At 35.8% G+C, this 19,331-nt stretch overlaps 1 protein-coding gene across 7 annotated transcripts in view; it reads left to right on the top strand.

The window, feature by feature from the left end:
- Znf638 (zinc finger protein 638) overlaps nt 1–19,331 on the top strand; it is a 75,370-nt gene that overhangs the window by 36,274 nt on the left and 19,765 nt on the right. For 3 of the 7 annotated variants that reach the window (XM_032906229.1, XM_032906230.1, XM_032906232.1), the window contains 12 exons: nt 2,710–2,765; nt 2,947–2,999; nt 4,210–4,260; nt 5,972–6,040; nt 6,831–6,914; nt 7,496–7,564; nt 8,847–8,884; nt 11,205–11,336; nt 14,437–14,565; nt 15,476–15,517; nt 16,186–16,320; nt 18,065–18,187. In XM_032906229.1, coding sequence (XP_032762120.1) covers nt 2,710–2,765; nt 2,947–2,999; nt 4,210–4,260; nt 5,972–6,040; nt 6,831–6,914; nt 7,496–7,564; nt 8,847–8,884; nt 11,205–11,336; nt 14,437–14,565; nt 15,476–15,517; nt 16,186–16,320; nt 18,065–18,187 — 981 coding nt within the window. The remainder of the gene's footprint in view (nt 1–2,709; nt 2,766–2,946; nt 3,000–4,209; nt 4,261–5,971; nt 6,041–6,830; nt 6,915–7,495; nt 7,565–8,846; nt 8,885–11,204; nt 11,337–14,436; nt 14,566–15,475; nt 15,518–16,185; nt 16,321–18,064; nt 18,188–19,331) is intronic. The other 4 variants (XM_032906235.1, XM_032906234.1, XM_032906231.1 and 1 more) reach the window with 3 other exon arrangements.

The raw sequence follows: 19,331 nt of genomic DNA, 5'->3' as shown, positions 1-19,331 counted from the left end.
ATTAGTGATTTATATAATATAAACTCTTAAGAGTTCATTATTTGTACTCTTTTATTTTGAATATCATTTTCTGTAGTTTCACTGGGTCTGCTTTTGTATAAAAGTATTATGGAAAATTCTGAAATAGATATTCCATATGTTTCCGATTGAATAGCGTGAAGAAATCCACAACTCTCTGGCTTTATCCTGCTAACTGTCTAGTATATGCGTGATGTGTATACCTGCCCTTCAGTTACTCAGTAATGGTCTCTGGTTTCTATTGACTGTTGAAAACTCTTGTTTTCATTTTTTTAGATTACAATATAGTTACATAATTTCTTTCTTCCCTTCAAACCCCTTGCTGTCTCCAATTCATGCCCACTTTTTTCTTTCACTGCAGGTATATCCATATATGTATATACATATATATCCCTACATATACCCTGCTCAGTCTGTATAATGTTTGTCTTAGTCATGGTTTGTATTCCTGCACAGAACATCATGAGTCAGAAGCAAGTTGGGGAGGAAAGGGTTTACACTTCCATAGTAGGGTTCATCACCAAAGGAAGTCAGGACAGGAACTCACACAGGGTAGGAACCTGTAGGCAGGAGCTGATGCAAAAGCTATGGAGGAGTGCTGCTTACTAGGTTGCTTCCCCTGGCTTGCTCAGCTTGCTTTCTCTTAGAACCCAGGACTACCAACTCAGGGATGGCACCACCCACAGTGGGCCCTCCCACCCTTGATCACTAATTTAGAAAATGCCTTAAAGCGGGATCTCATGGAGGTATTTCCTCAAGGGAGGCTCTTTTGTGTCAAATTGACACACAAAACCAGCCAATGTTACTCATCTGTGTTTCAGGTATTGGTATTGGATAACCAGTTGGTGTACTCTTTCCAGAGAAGACTATTTCTTCCACTCTCAGCATTCCTTAGTTGCCTATAGTTCCTTGTGTAAGGATGTGATCTTGTGAGCACACCTCCCAAGCCTCCACTTGAGCATGTCTATTAGTGTAATGCTCGTGAAACTTTCTGAGTGTAGCTTCTGACCTTACTAGACAACATAATCTCACAGCAAGCTCCCTGTTCTTCTAACTCTTAGAATTTTTCCTTCCACTTCCTCTTCTGATATGTTCTCCAGTCCTTAGCTTGGGGAATGTTTATAGATTTCCCCATTGGGATTTAGCTTCACGATTCTACATTTTGATTGGTTGTGGTTTTCTGTAATGGTCTTGCTGCAAAATGAAGTTTCCTTGATGAGGGATTGAGGGTAGAAGGGCAGATGTTTAGATTGTTGTTAGGGATTATGCTGTTGAAGATCAGTGACCGTCACTAACTCAGAGTAGTTGGTTAGGTTTCCAGTACTCGGCATTAGGCATGGTTTCTCTCTTGTGGAATGCGTCTATGTCCAGTTGGAGAACTGTTAGTTACTGCATAGAAATGCATGCACTACTGCACTCTTAGGGTTATTGTGCCAGGCTGTTTATTATTGTGGTTCATGGGCATCATACCTCAGTAGAACTAACTGTTGGTTGCTTCTTTCCTTTGGAAGCTTGTATGACACCGTCTTGTACCTTTACAGATAGGATTTCATCATGTTAAACATAATGAGACTAAAACATAAGTCTCATAAGTTCCAGTGTAGACCAGTCTGGCCTTCAGTTCACAGAAATCAGCCCACCTCTGCTTCCTGCCTCCTGTCCCCTGCCTCCTGTGAGTGCTGGGATTAAAGGCATGCACCACCCTTCCAAAATCCTATTTTGCTTTTATTCAAGTAATTCTTACTTTGCTCAACCTTGTTCTTAGGGTGTATGTTGATGGTCAGTGTGTGTGTGTGTGTGTGTATATATATATGTATGCATATGCATGCCAAAGAAACCATGAGATACTTTTTTTTTTTTTTCGGAGCTGGGGACTGAACCCAGGGCCTTGCGCTTGCTAGGCAAGCGCTCTACCACTGAGCTAAATCCCCAACCCACTTTTTTTTTTTTTTTAAGATTGATTTATTTATTCCATGTATGTGAGTGCACTGTCACTGTGTTCAGACATACCAGAAGAGGGCATCAGATCTCATTGTAGATGGTTGTGAGCCACCACATGGTTGCTGGGAATTGAACTCAGGTCCTTTGGAAGAGCAGTCATTGCTCTTTAACCACCGAGCCATCTCTCCAGCCTGAGATACTTCTCTGAAGTGAAAAGGATGGTATGATGTTTTGAGAGACCAAACCATGTAACTATAATCACGGTTTATTATGTTCTTTTACTATCATTAATGTTTTATTGTACCTAATTTAAACATTCAGCTATTATAGATATATATGTGTAGGGAAAAACTATATACTTCTGGTTTCATCCTGTGCCTAGTTTGATCTATTAGAGCTCTTTGAGGGCACATCACACATATAGGTGGAAATACTGTACTGATATTTCCTTGGGTCTGATGAAAAGTTCTAAGAGTACAGTGGCAAGTTCAATCTCATTTTATGCTGTTGAAAGAATATGGGCATATGGAAAGGGAGGACAGAATCAGAGGCCCATCTGAAGCTCTTGTAGTGACTAAAACGTTGTGTTCACAAAGAAAGTATAAACAGGAAAGGGTAATAGGCATTTATACTTCAGAGGAGGAAGATTTTGTATGTTTTCATTGTTGAACTTTGCATATTTCTATGTTGTCTAAACTGCCTTTTCTAATTGGAGAAAGCTAATTTTTTTTTGTAAATATATTTTCTTAGAACAAAGAAATGAAGAAGAAACCTTTAGATCTTAAGAAATCTGCATCTGCTTTAAAGTAAGTGAATTCATGTTTTCATATGAAAAATTAATGTGTCCACGTTTAATTTTTAAGGCTGTATCTTTAAACATAATTATAAAATTATGAATTTAAATATTCACAAACATTTCAGTTTTAGACATTTATAGAACTTAAAACTAGTTTTTTGTGTTTTCTAATTTTTTTTCCTTTTAAATAGAAAAGAGACAGATGCTTCAAAAGTCATTGAAAATGTCACTTCAGCTTCTACTGGTAAGTTGTAATCTTTGTGTGTAGAGGTCAATAGACGTCCTCAGATGTCCGTCCTTGCTTTCCACTTGTCAGGATCTCTTATTGTTCACTGTTTGTGTGTTTCAGAGTAGCTGATCCTTAACTGTCTTAGGATTCTTCTGTCTCTTTCTACCAGTTTGCCTTAGGCATGTTGGGGTTACAGATTAATGCTACTGCATTTAACTTTACATGGATCCTGGAATGTGAACTCCGGTCCTTATGTTTGTAAAGGCAAACACTATCCACTAAGCCAACTCCCCAGACTTTAGCTTTTAAAACTCGCTCAAATGAATGTATTTTGTCAGTTTACTAAAAACTTCTTGCAAAATAATGTTAGGAAGATACTTACTGAGCCTTAAATAGTGAAGTCCCAAACAGTGATCTTTCTACACAGCCTTGCCTACCGTAGAACTCACTTTGTAGACCAGGTTGACCTCAAGCTCACAGAGACCCTCTTGCCTCTGCTTCCCTTGTGCAGAGATTTAAAGTTGTGAGCTACTACACTTGGCTTTCAGGAGACTTTTAATCATGAAAATTTATATACTTCTCCATAATTAAAGAAAAGGTGAATGAATCGTAGACTTCCATTCAGAGTAAAAGATGGTATCTTTTCCTACCAGGACAGGCTGATGACTTGATAAAACTTTTCTAGTATGGAAATAGAGGCCACTTAACTATCAATTAATATTAATGAAACTATTTGTACAATCTTTCTGATGGAAAGTTCAATATTAATAAATTTTACTAAATGAAAGAAGGAATTAAAAATTGATGTTTGTGGACTCTTGACAATTTCACTTTTATTCTCAGAAGTACTGTCCTCCTCCTTTGAGACAGTGTCACTTGTTGACTTTGAGCTCACCAGTTAACTTAGTCCCCAATGCTGGGATTATGTGTGTGGGCTGCCATACTCAGACTTTTTATATGATTTTTTTTTTTTTTAGGAATCTAACTCAAATCCTCATATTGCATGAGCAAGTACATTAACTGAGACACCCCCAAACCTAAAAGTATGCATTTTGACTTGGTCAAGTCTACATCTATGAATTTTTTAAAGTAATAACTCCCAGGACAAAAGGGAATGGAGGCTACAATGCTCTTTGAAAATTACTCCAAGGTTGGCTCTTACCTAAATCTGAATGTTATTTGTAATGTGCTATAGAAATACTTTTTTTTTTTTTCATTATTTTAGCCAAATCTGGACAAATAAAGTCATCTACAGTCAAGGTGAACAAATCTGCAGGTATGTCGGTTTTATGTGTTCTAGGCAGGTGCCTCTTCTACTGAACTACACTGCGTGTCCTAATGGTTTATTTTTATTAGGATTTTAGTTACTAAATTGCTGAAGAACTACATAGGCATGTGTTTCATAAGATAAAGTATATATTCAGTAATATATATTAATCTTTGAGAACTATAGTTATTTAGTTGTCAGAATAAAATTTAATATAGAGTACTCTGATATTATCGAAGATAACTAGAGAAGCATTTTAGGGAATGAATATCATAGTTTTTTCCTTCCTCTTTCATTCATGACTGATTTTTATATTATATAGTTGTCTGGATAATGCACATACAATTTTTATAAGCTATAGTTCTTTTTTGTTGTTTGAAACCGCATCCCATGTATCCCAAATGGGCCCTGAACTTGCCATGTAGTTGAGGTTGATCTTGAATCTTGATCCTCCTGCTTCAACCTCCTGAGTGCTAGAATTACAGGTGTGTACCACCATGCCTGGCTTACTGTAGTGGGTTTTTAAGTAATAAAATTTCTTTCCCTTTACCCTGGTGCATTCCACTATTCTCCTTTTCTTCCTATTTTTGCTAAGTACCGGTTATATTAGAGATATTCAGGATAAAGAGTAGTATATTAAATTGTCTTTGTGTTAAAAAGGGAAATGCCATTGTAACTGGCAGATTTGGAATTTTCATGTAGTCTAAAGTGGTCTTCTGAGGTCATCATAAAGTTTTAGGAAACGTTTTGAAATTTCATTTATTTAACAAACAATTTTATTTAAAGTTTGTGGGAGTCATTAGGTTGGGAACTAAAACTGCTAGCCATCCATTAACTGCTGGGGATAAATGCTAGCTGGGCATTATTTCCTTAAGTTTCTCGAGTCCTCATCTAAGTGGTAAAGTGATTTGTCCATGATAACATGTATACGTAAAGAAATCTCTTAACTTACTGAGGTTTACTGAGGCTTACTGAGGTTCAGTTTATCCAGAATAGCAAACTTGTAAATTGCTAGCAATTGACTAGTTAAGTGCTGAACTCTTAGGGATTGGTGCATAATTTATCAATTATGGACAGGGATACATTCATATATTTTAAGACATACAGTAAATGTCTGATATTGAAAAAGTCCAAATATATATATATTAAGATTTTGAGACAGGGTCTTACTATGTTTCCCAGGATGGCTTGGAACTCCTAAGTAGCCCAGGGCTAGTCTCAAACTGAAGAGATCAGCCTGCCTCTGGCTTGTTGAGTGTTGGGATTAAAGGGGTGTGCCACACCTGGCTATGATAAAGTTTAATTTGTAAATTAGACACAGTAAAAAATAAACATTGAGCTTATGTGAACAGTCTTTATGTGACCTTCATGTATTTTTAAATGCATTTCATGAACTGTGACCCAGAGAATCATACATTGAGAGCCTTTGTATAGTTGCTTTTGGAACCAGTGAACACATGAGATTGCTTTGTGTCCTCACCCATTGTATTTTAGTTTTTAGCTGATTCATTCAGGGAGATATATTTAACTATCCTACTTTCTAGTAACCAATATCTCTCTCTTAAAGAAATTATAGCTAGAGGTTCCAAATTATGATACCATTTTATGTTTTGAATAAAATATTGTTATTCTTATGTCGTTTTTTAATGAGGTTCTTTGGAGATTGATACTAGTTTTGTATCAAATAAAAACAGTTTTGACTATAGCTTTTGTGATTTAGGGAAATCAGCGGGTTCTGTAAAATCTGTGGTTACGGTAGCTGCGAAAGGTAAAGCTTCTATCAAAACAGGTAAGACAACTGAGGGAGAGAGGCTTATTAAATTTATTTTATGAATTTAATGAATACATTATTGAAAGCAAGTTTAGAATTTATTCAATAATTTCTAGTATCTGATAACACATTGAAGAATTTAGCAGTCTTCAGTATTTAAATTTTACAATATAGGATTTTTTATTTGTTGGTACTATGTTCTTTAACAAAAAATACATTTCTGTACCAGTCTATATTCTGTAGCAGTATATATTATGGTTATATACTATATATGCAAGTATATGACTATATGGATCAGCAGTAATATGTTCATAGGTTTCTCTGTCATTGTCCCCTTTAAATGGTTTAATCTTCCCTCTTTTGCTCTTGTTCTAATTGTTATTTCATTCTCCTTTCCACAGCTTAAACAGTTAATTTGATGCTTGTTAATTTAAAACAGATTACTTTCCCTGATAAAGAAAACACTTTTTAACATAAATGTTGTACATTGACATTAGCATAGTCCTATTAATAGTATCTTTTCTAATACTGAATATCAAGAAGCTTTTGTAGACATTTCAAAATACATATTTTTAATTCTTTATTTCACATGAGAATAAGAATTAAACTTGGGACTAATTTAAGACCAACAAAAAATGTTTCAACTTAAATTTGGTTTTAATATTACTTATAAAAATTTGAACATAAATATGTAATAAATTGCTTTTCAGATAAGGTTGAGCTATTTATTTCTGATATATTAAGATGAAATATGCAAAACGAGTAGGCTTTTAATCTTAGAGTAATGGTTTAATTCTACTTTTAAAAGCAAAATCTGGAAAGAAGTCTCTAGAAGCTAAAAAGTCTGGGAATATCAAAAACAAAGACTCCAATAAACCCGTGACTGTATCAGGTAACCATGTGCTATCACTCAGTGGTTTTTTTTTTTTTTTGGATTCTCTTGCTTTATATTCAAGATATATTTTGAAAATTTTCTTTAAAATTCCTAAAGGCCTGTGAGATATCTCAGTTATTAAAATGTTGTTGAGTATGCAAGCATGAAAACTTGTATTTGGCTCCCAGCAACCCACATAAAAGCCAGGCATAGCACACACCTGTAATCCCAGTGCTGGGTTGGGGTGGGGACAGACAACATAGGCAAATTCTGGAGTTCATTAGCCAGCCAACTTTGCTGAATGTCTATTTCTAGGGTCAGTTAGTAAGACCCTATCTCAAAAAATTAAGGTTTGAGAGCAATGGAGATAGCCGTGGATATGTTGTCCTCTGACTCTCATATGTATGACACATATGCACATGTATGTTTGCACACATAGAACCACACAGCCTCAAAGGGATTATTTTGTTTTTCAAAGACGTTTCATTAGCATTTGAGAATCTAAAGTGATGAAATTACTAGCTTAGATTCCAGTTCAGATTCATTAGTTTAATTATAGTATTATTTTCTTGAAAATTAAAGTAGTCTGTTTTATGCAGCAAACTCTGAAGTCAAGGCTAGTAGAGAAGACAAAGCCACTGGAAAGAGTGCTGAGGAAACTACTTCAGGTAGGCCAGTAGAAATTTTATTTTGTGCTTTATATTTAAAATTGAAAGAAAGTACTTTTAAGAAAAGAGATACATGTGTATATTTTTCTAGTACTGGGGTAAAATCTTAAGTCAAATTAGGATTCAGTTTATACTCTTGTCACTATATCCAAGATGTATTGTAGCTAGTGCTTCTTTGTGGGTTTTTTCTTCCACCCTTTTTTCACCCTTTCGACCCCTAACACTACATAAGAGAGATAAAAGGATAGAAAGAAAAGGAAAGATCCCTGAATAAAAGTCAGAGGCCAGAAAGGCATTGATGTTGTCCTTAGACTACCACCTGGTAATTTAGTGGGGGTCAAGTTTCTTTGGACAAGTTTGATCTCCTCATCTTCACTGTCAGGATATTCAATTTCTTCTTATTTCTTCTTTGTGCATGATAGTTTAACAAGCCTCAAACAATAACCAACCAGCAGTCCACTCTGCCTCTTGGGACCCTAGCATTTATATACCCTCTAAAAAAATCCCCACAATTCCAAACGGAGTTCACACAGCAGCAGAAATTATCTGCAGCTGGCAAAATCATGCCCCTGCTAGAGCATGAGGCCAATCATAGTCAGCTGCTGTGGACAGTCTGAAACAGCCTCATCTCCCACACCTTTGATTAAAATGAAAACATATTCTTACAATGTCTGTCTCTGTCTCTGTCTGTCTGTCTGTCTGTCTTTCTGGGTATGGGTGTGTGAGGAAACCAAAATTCCGAAGTTATCATTACAGTGTACTTAAAGGCTGGTATCCTAGGAAAACAAGGCCCTCTAAACTCAACTGAGCAGAGCTCCTGTGGACTGAGACTGAAGCAGGAAGCACATGGCCTGCATGAGTGTACACCAGTGTCTTCCGAGTGTACATTGTGATTTTCAGCTGTTTCTTTGCCTTGTACAAACTTGCATATATTTTTGTTTTACCTTACTATATTTTATTTTGCTAGCATTTTGTTGTTATATGTTAGAAGCTGGCTTTCTAATGAGAGACCGAAAGGGAGTGAATCTGGATGGGAGAGTGGGGGATGTGGGAAGCAACTGGAAGAAGTAGAAACTAAATCATTTTTCAATAAAAGAGGGAAGATTTGGTGTTCCTCTTATACTTCTTTCCTACTGTTTCTTACCCATTTGTCAGTCACATATGTCCAGATAACTTATTTAACTTACTGTGGAATAAAGGGGAACCTTGAAGATTGCGTGAACTTTTAAAAAATTGTGTTTTTTATTGTTTTTTTTTTTTTTTTTTTTTTTGGGGTATTAAGGTACTTTGGAGGCCACAGAAAATGAACCAGTGAGCAAGGTCAGTTTTTTTATTTTATTTACATAGAATTCTTAAAGCAACTATATTCACTTTTTGGCATGGCAAAATATTTTAGTCATTTTTAAACTCCTTAGATATGATGTTGGTTTAAAAACCTTGAATAAATGTATATGTGTTTATGAAGGTTACTTTCCTCTGAGAACATGTTAAGGCAAATTTAGTTTGGAACAGATAACTATTTTGGAACTGAAAAAACTAGAACCTGTACACATTGGAAATTTGTTTCGTTTTGTTTCATTAGGTGATATTTGTTTGAGATAGGCTTTCTTTGTATCCTGGACTGAGCTTGAACATGCTATGTTGCAAGGAGAGACCTGGAACTTTCATTTCCTGCTTCAACTTTTTTAGTGTGGTTATTACTGAAGTGTGTTTATTATTTACTCAGTTTATTCTTTCATTGGCTTAAAATGTAGGGTTTTGTACATGTTTTGCAAGTACATCACTAGCTGAGACAGTTTCTAATAATCCTTTTTGACATTTCATTTTTTTCTAGCCTTAAAATGTGAGATCTGTGAATATTTTGATTACCAAGGCTTATTGTTTGTACTGCATTTTTTTTTAGAGAAACAAGTGATTATTTATTTGAAGGGCACAAATTTCACTTTATTTTCTTATATTTAACAGTATATTAAAATTTCATTCATCTAGATTTCAATTGTTAGAATTTAAGGTTGCTCATATGCTTTGCCCTAATTCATTTTTATTTAATAATCCACTGAGTAAGAAATCACCGAATAGGATGTCTTAGTTTAAGAAAAGTATTTTAGGGCTAGAGAGATGGCTCAGTGGTTAAGGGTACTGCCTGCTCCTCCAGAGGTCCTGAGTTCAAATCCCAGCAACCACATGGTGACTCACAACCATCTGTAATGTGATCCAATGCCCTGTTCTGGTGTGTCTGAAGACAGCTACAGTGTACTTATATATAATAAATAAATCTTTAAAAAGAAATACACAAAAGTATTTTAAAGCACTGGTGTAATGGGGTCAGTGTGGTACAGCATTCCCATAAAGCTCTTTAGAAGGAGCCATATATAAACAAACATGAGAGGCTGGTTGTTAGTCACTTGTTTTTTTTAAAGCTCTGGCTTTTTGTAGGTTGTTTTAGTTAGGGTTTTACTGCTATGAACAGACACCATGACCAAGGCAACTCCTATAAGGACAACATTTAATTGGGTCTGTCTGGCTTACAGGTTCAGAGAGTCAGTTCTTTATCATCAAGACAGGAGCATAGCAGCATCCAGGCAGGCATGGTGCAGGAGGAGCTGAGGGTTCAACATCTTCATCTGAGGTAGCTACTGGAAGACTGACCTCTAGGCAGCTAGGAGTAGGGTTTTAAAGCCCATGCCCATAGTGATACACCTATTCCAACAAGGCCACACCTCTAAATAGTGCCACTCTCTGGGCCAAGCATATAAAAACCATCACACAGGTTTTTTTGTTTTGTTTTCCTTTCTACCCCCTACAGTCAAAATATGCCAAGTTTACCATAGAGGCTCTGGAATTTTCCCAATTTCTACAAAAGGAAAAGCGAGTGTAATGAGAAAATCAATTTAGAGAATAAATAGCTGTAGAACAAAATAAAGCAGAAAAATGCTTACTTGTTGGTATAAGGATCATAAAGGGAATAGATGAACTTAAAAAATACTGCCTCGGAGAGATTGATGTTCAGGAAGATGAGAAGACACTGGTTTAGATGTTAGATCTACATATGGCATTGTAAGGCACAGCATATGTGAAGGAAGGAGCTGTGGTCAGAGATAGGGGGATACGAATTTCTATTTGAAAACAGTAAGCCAAAAGGAGACTGATGACCTGGACTAGATGAGAAATGGTATGTCTGTAATTCTATGTAATTGAAAATTGTAAATTTTCAAGTTCTAAGGGTGTCTAAGTTACTGTTCTATTGCTGTGACTGAGACATTATGACCAGTCAACTTACAAAGGAAAGTATTTAACTGGGGGGCTTGCTTACAGTTTCAGAGGCTAGTCTGTTTTCATCAGGTTAGGAAGGATGGCAGTTGGCAGGCATGCACGCACTCCCACCCCTACCACCACAAACAGGAAGCAGAGAGACTAAAAATGGACCTGGCATTAACCCCTCCAACAGGATCACAACCACTCCAATAAGGACACACCTCACCTTCGATATCAAACATTCAAATGTATAAGCCTTATGGGGCCTTTCTCATTCAAAAAAAAAAAAAAAACCACCATTAATTTGAGATCTTATCAGTCTCCTGATGTATTTGGCTTTTCTTCCAGTAGGAAATAGTAATCACTTTCTTAATTTGTTTTGAAGGAAATGGAGGAAATGAGTGTAGTTTTTATTTCTAATTTGCCTAATAAAGGATATTCTACAGAAGAAATTTACAACTTAGCAAAACCATTTGGTGCTTTGAAGGATATTTTGGTTTTATCATCTCATAAAAAGGTAAGAATTTATGATAACTTTATATTATCAGTATTTTGATAACACTAAAATTTAAAAAATACTAAAAAATTTTAGGGATTATCTGAAAATCTCTTTTTAAGCAAGTGATTTAAAGAAAAAGAAAAAAAAACCCAACCTTTTTATGTGTTGTGTTGTGATTTTGAAACAGGGTTTTACTTGTACTGGCTTTAAACTCATGGTCCTCTATCCCAGCCTGGCTTTATAATCAGCCAGTCTCAATCTCCCTCTTTCCCTCCACTCTTCTTTCCTATCTATCTCAGGGGTCGGGGTGGGGTGTTGGGAATTGGACGTAGGGCTAGGTACATGCTTTACTGCTGAAGTATAGCCCTAGCCTAACTAAGGGACTTGAAATGAAAAACTTAAGTATCTTCTACTTCAGTATTGTCCTAATTAAGTATAATTGGTTTTGGTTTGATTGTTTGCTTTTCTTTTTCTTTTTACAATTTATTTGGAAAGCTGGGGTGGTAACTTAGCAGTTAAGTGTTCGAGCGTCTCTTCCAGAGGACCCAGGCTTGATACCTAGCATCTACAAGACAGCTCACAACAGCCTATAGCTACAGTCCTAGTGGATCTGATGCCCTCTTCTGATCTCCAAGGGCATGTGTGTTGCACATGCAGCAAGACCCCCATACACACTATTTAATTTTTTTTAGGATTTATTTTTATTTTGACATCAATTTGAGTCTAGAAACTGTTTAATGCCTATTAAATATCACTAGTAGGACAACAGAAAGATTAATAAATATTGGCAGCTACCTATCCAGTTCCAAAAGATACAATAAATACCCTTTCTAACCCATATGGGATCCTGTATTCTTCATACGGTGCACTTAAACTCATACAAGCACACATACATACACATAGATAATATAAAACTATTGTTTTAAAAATAGCTCAACAAAATTTCTTGTTAATAAACAACTGTGGGAGGTGCTGTAATAACCTTACAGGAGGGGAGATTTCTGGAAAGAATCTAAAAGTATTACTCTTTGGGCAGTGGAAGTCTTATGACCCAGCCAAGTTGGCAGTCACTCAATTTTTTAAAGTAGTGGGATACATGGATCAGGACCATCAGCTAGTGTGTTTACAGAACAGTGGCGAATACAAGGTGAGTTATATGCAGTTTTAAATTAAGTGTAATGGTTACACAGCTCTCTATGTAGACTACTGAATTGTACACACTTTAAAAGAGGGGAAACATAGGATATGGATCATAGCTTTCTTTTTATAGTTTTATGCCTTTATTGTTATTGTATGAATGTTTTGCTTTCATGTATGGTTGTTTGTCACATGTGTGCCTGGTCCTTTTGGAGGTCAGCAGAATGCATCAGATTCTCTGCAACAGGAGTTAAAGGAGGCTGTGAGCTATTGTGTGGGTATTGGGAATCAAAACTGGATCTTCTGTAAGAGCAGCCTGTACTCTTAACCACTGAGCCATCTCTCCAGCCCCCTAAAGCTTATTTTAAATACAGGTTATTTGTAATGTTTAAAGGAAGAAAAAAATAGAAAGCACTGTATTATTTTGCTGCACAATTGTTTCATATGATAAAGTAAAATGAGAAATTTTGAGCTTTTAAAAAGAATTCAAATTGATAAGTTTATATTGTAATACCAAAACATGTAATAAATATCTACTAGATATGTCTAAAAATCTAAGCCAGCAAACCAAGGTATTATCTGCCCAGATTTGTTTAGTATTGAGTAGAATTATTAAATACTTGGAGATAAAATACTTTTCTAAAATTATATAGATAAATACCAGACTTTCCTACTAGTTGTTTCCCCTTGTCTATGAGAATTGTGTTTCAAGACCCCTGTGTATGTTTGAAGTTGAGAGGTACTGAACCCTAGGTATTCGGTATTCTTCATATTTCATGCATACACAGATTTAACATCTCTTTCTTGATAATGAAGCATTTCTGTCCCACATACTTTAATTGTGGCAGTTTAAAGGACTAATGCAAAGCTAGCACACATTTCTTTCCTCAACTTTATAATCTCAAGGATTTTTTTTTCTTACCATAATTTTTTTTTACCAAAATCAGCATATAATTTTTCTTTTTGTTTTTGAGATATATTTATTTGTGTTTAATATGTGACCATGTATGTACTACAGTATATGCATGCAAGCCAGAGGGCAATTGAATTGTGGTGGTTAAGCTTGGCCACAAGAATCTTTACTCACTGAGTACTCATACAGGCTCCATGCATTTTTTTTCCTCAGTCTGTTATGCTGATCACTTTTGCTTTTTCATTTACAGGAAGTACCTTTGAGGGCTTCTCCTTGGTGGTTATAATTGTTAGCATCACTGTTATTGTACTTTGTGGCCATGATTAAAATAAAGGGTCCTTGAACACAGGTTGCTGCACAAGTTGATAACAAATGATCATTAAATCACTAATGGCCAGGTAATATAGTGTGGACTCACTGGATGAAGGGCATATAGTTGTCCCAGGCACAGTAACTAGAAATACCATTACACCACTTATGACAAGTAATTTAGGGGTTGGGGATTTGGCTCAGTGGTAGAGCGCTTGCCTAGCAACCACAAGGCCCTGGGTTCAGTCCCCAGCTCCGAAAAAAAAAAAAAAATGACAAGTAATTTAAAGCTAAGGACTTATTTAAATATCTTAAATATTTAAAAAATAATAAAACAAAAATGTTTGCTTATGCTAAGTACTGTTGTGAATGCAAAACATAAGACTTTTTATTGCATTGAAATAGTTCCTGGTTTTAATTCCAGTGTCCCAGGGTCTGGAATAAAACCCTGTGTTAAAAATAAACAATCGGTGGGCATGGTGGCACCACCTTTAATCCCAGCACATGGAGGCATAGGAGGACCTCTGTTTGGCTGTTACACAGAGAAACCCTGTCTCAAAGAAATAAAACACAGCTAAATAGACAAGGCTTTTTCAGTATCAGTTTTATAATGTGTTTTGCTTCTCTTTTTAATATTGCATATAGATTCACTTATTTCCTGCTTATTGTTATGTTAATTTTAGCCTGTGGACTTTGCTATAAGTCCTTTAACTCTAAGAAAGAATCAATTTTTAATTTTTATAATTTTTATATTTAAAGGCATATATAGAAATAAACAAAAAATCTGCAGATTCTATGGTAAAGTTTTACACGTGCTTCCCAATATGCATGGATGGAAATCAACTCTCCATAAGCATGGCTCCTGAGGATGTAGATTTAAAAGATGAGGTAAGTAATAGACGTAAACCATCATTATTCCTAGATTTTACTAAATTTTAAGATCAAATTTATTTTTTATTATCTAGTTTATTGGGGGGTGGGGGGAGAGTCACAGTGTTTTCAAGCTGTAAAAGTCTCCTTTTTCTGACCACTGAGCCAAGACAGAATCCTACATAAAAAAAAAATTAAATAAAGGAAATTGTTCTTGACTGCCACTTTGGCCGACAATCAAAGCAGAATATTGGCAATTGTCTTTAATTTTTCCTCCTCATTTGTCAGACTTAGTCAATCAATAAACCTTCTGTGTTTTAGGCATATGAAGCTTGTTCCCTGTTCCTCATTGTTTAGTCTTTTAAAGCTGCCAAAGTCCTAGAATCACTCCTTATGCTACTGTGTGTTTTGCTTCCTTCAGGTACTTTGACCACAAAGCCATGATCCCAACATGAAAGTCAAATCTGTTCAAATTCAGCTTTGACTGATGCAAAAAAACATTTCGGTGTCCGTACATCCTAAAAGGAGATAGAATCTCATAGAAGCTGGGAGAAATGAAAATTTAGGAAACCTTTTCCTGATAGTCATCCTAACCTGTTGGCAATAGTTGGATTGTTATACGTGTCAGTAGTATCAAAGAGAAAAGGTTTAAGAACTATATTTTAAATAATTTTTTTTTTTATTCTTTTTTCGGAGCTGGGGACCAAACTCAGGGCCTTGCGCTTGCTAGGCAAGTGCTCTGCCACTGAGCTAAATCCCCAACCCCAAGAACTATATTTTAAAGGAGTAGGACTTATGCTACCTGATTTTATGGAAGACTGGATAACACCTATCTGTGTGGCTCTTTGTGTATCAGATTATGATTGAGTAGTAGCTTGTGGATGAGTCAGAGCTTTTACCTTTTACTTTTGAATGTTTGGCTTTCTAGGAAGCTCTCTTTACAACTTTGATTCAAGAAAGTGACCCGGAGGTAAGTTTCACATTTAAATGCTTTTGTTGACTGGTTTATTTGAAAGGGTTTTTTTTCTTTTTAAGAAGTAAAGTTGACTAAGATATCAGATGGCTCTTGGTAAAAATGGAAAAAGGGTACCATAGTCCTTGATACAAACATTTTTTTATACACTGAAATGCATTATAGTAGCCATATAGGTGATATTTGAGGATTTTTTTAATGAGCATAGAGGAAATACAGATCCCTTTATTACTAAATGCCTAGGCCATAAGCTTTGGCTCATTCCCTGACTAGCTCTTAACTTAATAAACTAGTTAAACTATTTTCCTATGTTTAGTGCTTGATTAGTTACCCCTCTTTAGTTTTGGCCGTCTTCTTCCTTTATTTACCTGTTGGTTTATGTCAGTTTCCTCAGTCCATGTGTTTCTCTGGCTCCCTCTTATTTCCTACACCTCAGCTTATTGGCCATTGTCTTTATTAATTGACAGTCGAGGTTTATAAGAGATTCTCTTATTTATGAATCAGATATAAAGGTCTTTTCTGGGCCACATGATGCTCTAGGTTTAATCCCCACACTGGGAATGGGAAGACCACTGTAGTGTTAAATTAATGCTAATCAGTGAATTATGGTTTAATTTTTATCCTTTTTTTCTACATTATTTAAAAAAAACTCCAATAAAATACAGGCAAATATTGATGAAATTTACAACCGATTTGTACATCTTGACAATTTACCTGAAGACGGACTTCAGTGTGTGCTTTGTGTTGGACATCAGTTTGGGAAAGTGGATCGCTATGTGTTCATGAGTAACAGAAACAAGGTAATTAAAGCCTGTATGCATGTTACAGTCTGCAGCTTCTAACTTGTCTTTTGAGTAGAAGCGTCTGTAAACATTATTCAACCATTATAATACATTAGAACAATTTTTTTGGACTGTAATTCAAAAAAAGAAAAGGTCTCTCTTTAGTTTTTAAAGAGAAATAAGATTCACAGAGAGAGCAAAGGAGCATGTCTTACCAGAGTGCTACATACATTAGTTATATAACCATGGCAAAGCTTTTTTACCCTCATAAAGTGAAGGGCATGTTACATCGGTTTTTTAAAAACCTCCTTCTAACTGTAAAACACTGATTTTGATCTACTTGTCAATTTTATTTCATGATTTGGCTTCTGTACTTAAAATTTCAAACTAAAATTGTTGATTTTTTATATTTAACCTGCCTTCTATATTTAGTATGTATTGCAGCTATATATCTATTATAATTAGTTTTCTTTTATGGGGTCAGTGTTCTCTTGTATAGCCCATGCTAATATTTAACTTTCTACAGTATTGTTTCTTCCCCCTGAATCTCTGGGCTAGCGGGTGATACTCCTATCTAAAAAAATTTTTTTTTTGTCAGTAGTATATTATTTTAAAAGGCAATACTTTGTATCAAAACTACTTCGTAATAACAAAATAATAATAATTTATCTTATAAGTATGTTGCAAATGATGCGATGGTATAGTAGTGACCAAATGTGCCTTATAAGCCGATTAAGTAACAGGCAGCTACTGATTTTCTTTGATAAATAGAGCCTGTCTGGTACTCTAGATAAGGCATGGCATAGGATGGAAAGACAGCGCACAGGTGCCACATAAGCAATCTGAACTCTAAAACTTTGCACATTAGTCCTGTATGGGGTTTTGGTTGTTTGTATGGCCTTGGGGTTTTGTTTGTTTGTTTGCTTGTTTGTTTTGTTGGTTGAGGGGTTGGGGTGTATATGTTCTAATTTTTATGGATTTGTGTGTATTGCCATGTGTGCCTGTGTCTTTGTGTGTACGAGGATAGAAAAGGGTGTCAGATTCCCTGGAGCTGGGGTTACCAAAAGTTAATGAGCCACTCAGTGTGGGTACTGGGAACTAAACTCAGGTCTTCTGGAAGAGCACTAACTCCTGAGCCCTCTTTCCAGCCCCAGACACTAGTCTTCTGTTTGAAAGAAAGGAGTTTTAATATCCCTTTGTTTTGCTTAGTATTTTTAATGCATTTTTAAATTATGTATTTACCATTTAAACCTTAGTTGTCAGTTCAGCTGCATTGGACATACTTTGTGCAACTATCGCACCACCATACAATTCTATACCTTTTCCTGTTTTCTCAAACTCTCACTTCTTGTTCATTAAACAATAACTCTTTAACATCCAGACCATTCAACTGGCACCTTGTGTCTGTTTCTAAAAATAAAAATAACATCTGATGCCATCAGGAATTTTAATTGTATTTCCTGTTTTGCAGTTGTTTACTTTACTTGGCGTGTGTTCCAGGCTCATTGACCTGGCATATATCAGTTTCTTTTTTAAGACTAAACAGCATTCTATTGCGTACTTAGTCTATATTTTTAAAATTTATTCATCAGTTGGTAGACATCTTTTTTAACTGTTGTGCCTAATATTCCTTGAAATGTAAGTGAGTAAATAAATGTTTTGGGTCCCTGGTTTCAGTTCTTCTGGGTGTATATTAAAAAGTGTAATTTGTTAGATGACATCCTAATTCTACTTGTAATTTTTAAATTCATACTTTCTAAAGGTGATTCTTCAATTAGAAAGTCCTGAATCTGCTCTGTCAATGTACAATTTTCTGAAACAAAATCCACAAAACATAGGTGACCATGTGTTGAGCTGCACGTTATCTCCAAAGATGGACTCAGAGGTAAGTGGTTTTTTGTTGTTGTTGTTGTTTTTAAATCAGCTTTTGTTCTTTTTAGAAGTTCAAAAGGTTGGGCTGGAAAAATGGTTCAGCAGTCAAGAGCATTGGCTGTTCTTACAGAGCACCCAGGTTTGGTATCTAGCATCCGAGTGACTCACAACCATCTGTAATCAAATTCCAGGGAGTGTAGGGCTGCCTTTGACCTCAGTGGGCACTAGGAACACACATGGTACAGACTCATACATTTAGGCAAAACACTCATATACATAAAATAAATCTATAAAAAAAATTTTTTTAGATCCAATTGATAAGATATAACTGCCCACTTAAACATACAAAGCCTGGTACCATCCATCCCTTAGGAACATTAATAACAACCTGTAAATACACAGAGCAGAATCTTAACATCACCTGCCATGGCTTCTCACCCTCTCCTCTCTCCTGTCTCTTCCTTTTTCCTCCAGTCTCCTCCTCTTCCTTCAAACTTCTCTCCCGCCCATCCTTCCTTCTCCCAATGACAGGCCTCCTTCTATCTTGTGCCTGCCTCACCTGTGACATCATCCTACATTTTACCCTTTTTGTCTAATTAAAAAAAAAAACTTTTCTCTCAAATATAAGCTGAGCACAACTATTATCATTTTGTAATTAAGAGCATAAAATATATCTAACACCCAGTCCAACACTCTATCAGTTAAACAGAACATTTCGTTATCCATTCCAGCTTAAGAAAAGCTTAAAATCTGTATTATATCTTGGCTAGCTTATATACTATCTGATAACTATCCAATAAAATATGTATATTTAGAGTTAAACAGCCTGATAGGCTATGAGACTATAATGTCTTCAACCCCGTTAGAAATCTGTGAATGACCAAATATCTATACACAAAGGAAGCCTAACACGGCTTCCAAAACTGAGAGGTTGTAGAGACAAATCTCCACTAGCACAGTCCCCTGTTAGCAACATGTGAGCGCAAGTCATCAGCCTTCTGGCCCAAAATCAACGGACAGACTCTTGAAATGCAGATTTTGAAGGGCTGATCACCCTGTCTTTGTAGGGTTTATCAGTCAACTATTCTGTATAATTTGTCATTCTCTGGACAGTATTAGTCTGCAGATGAAACAGGCAGTTTTGTACAGTGGCTGCC

This window comes from Rattus rattus, chromosome 6 (genome assembly GCF_011064425.1).
Source record: "Rattus rattus isolate New Zealand chromosome 6, Rrattus_CSIRO_v1, whole genome shotgun sequence".
Taxonomy (NCBI): domain Eukaryota; kingdom Metazoa; phylum Chordata; class Mammalia; order Rodentia; family Muridae; genus Rattus; species Rattus rattus.
Note: the sequence above shows the minus strand (reverse complement) of the source record. Positions and strands in the feature narration are given on the sequence as shown.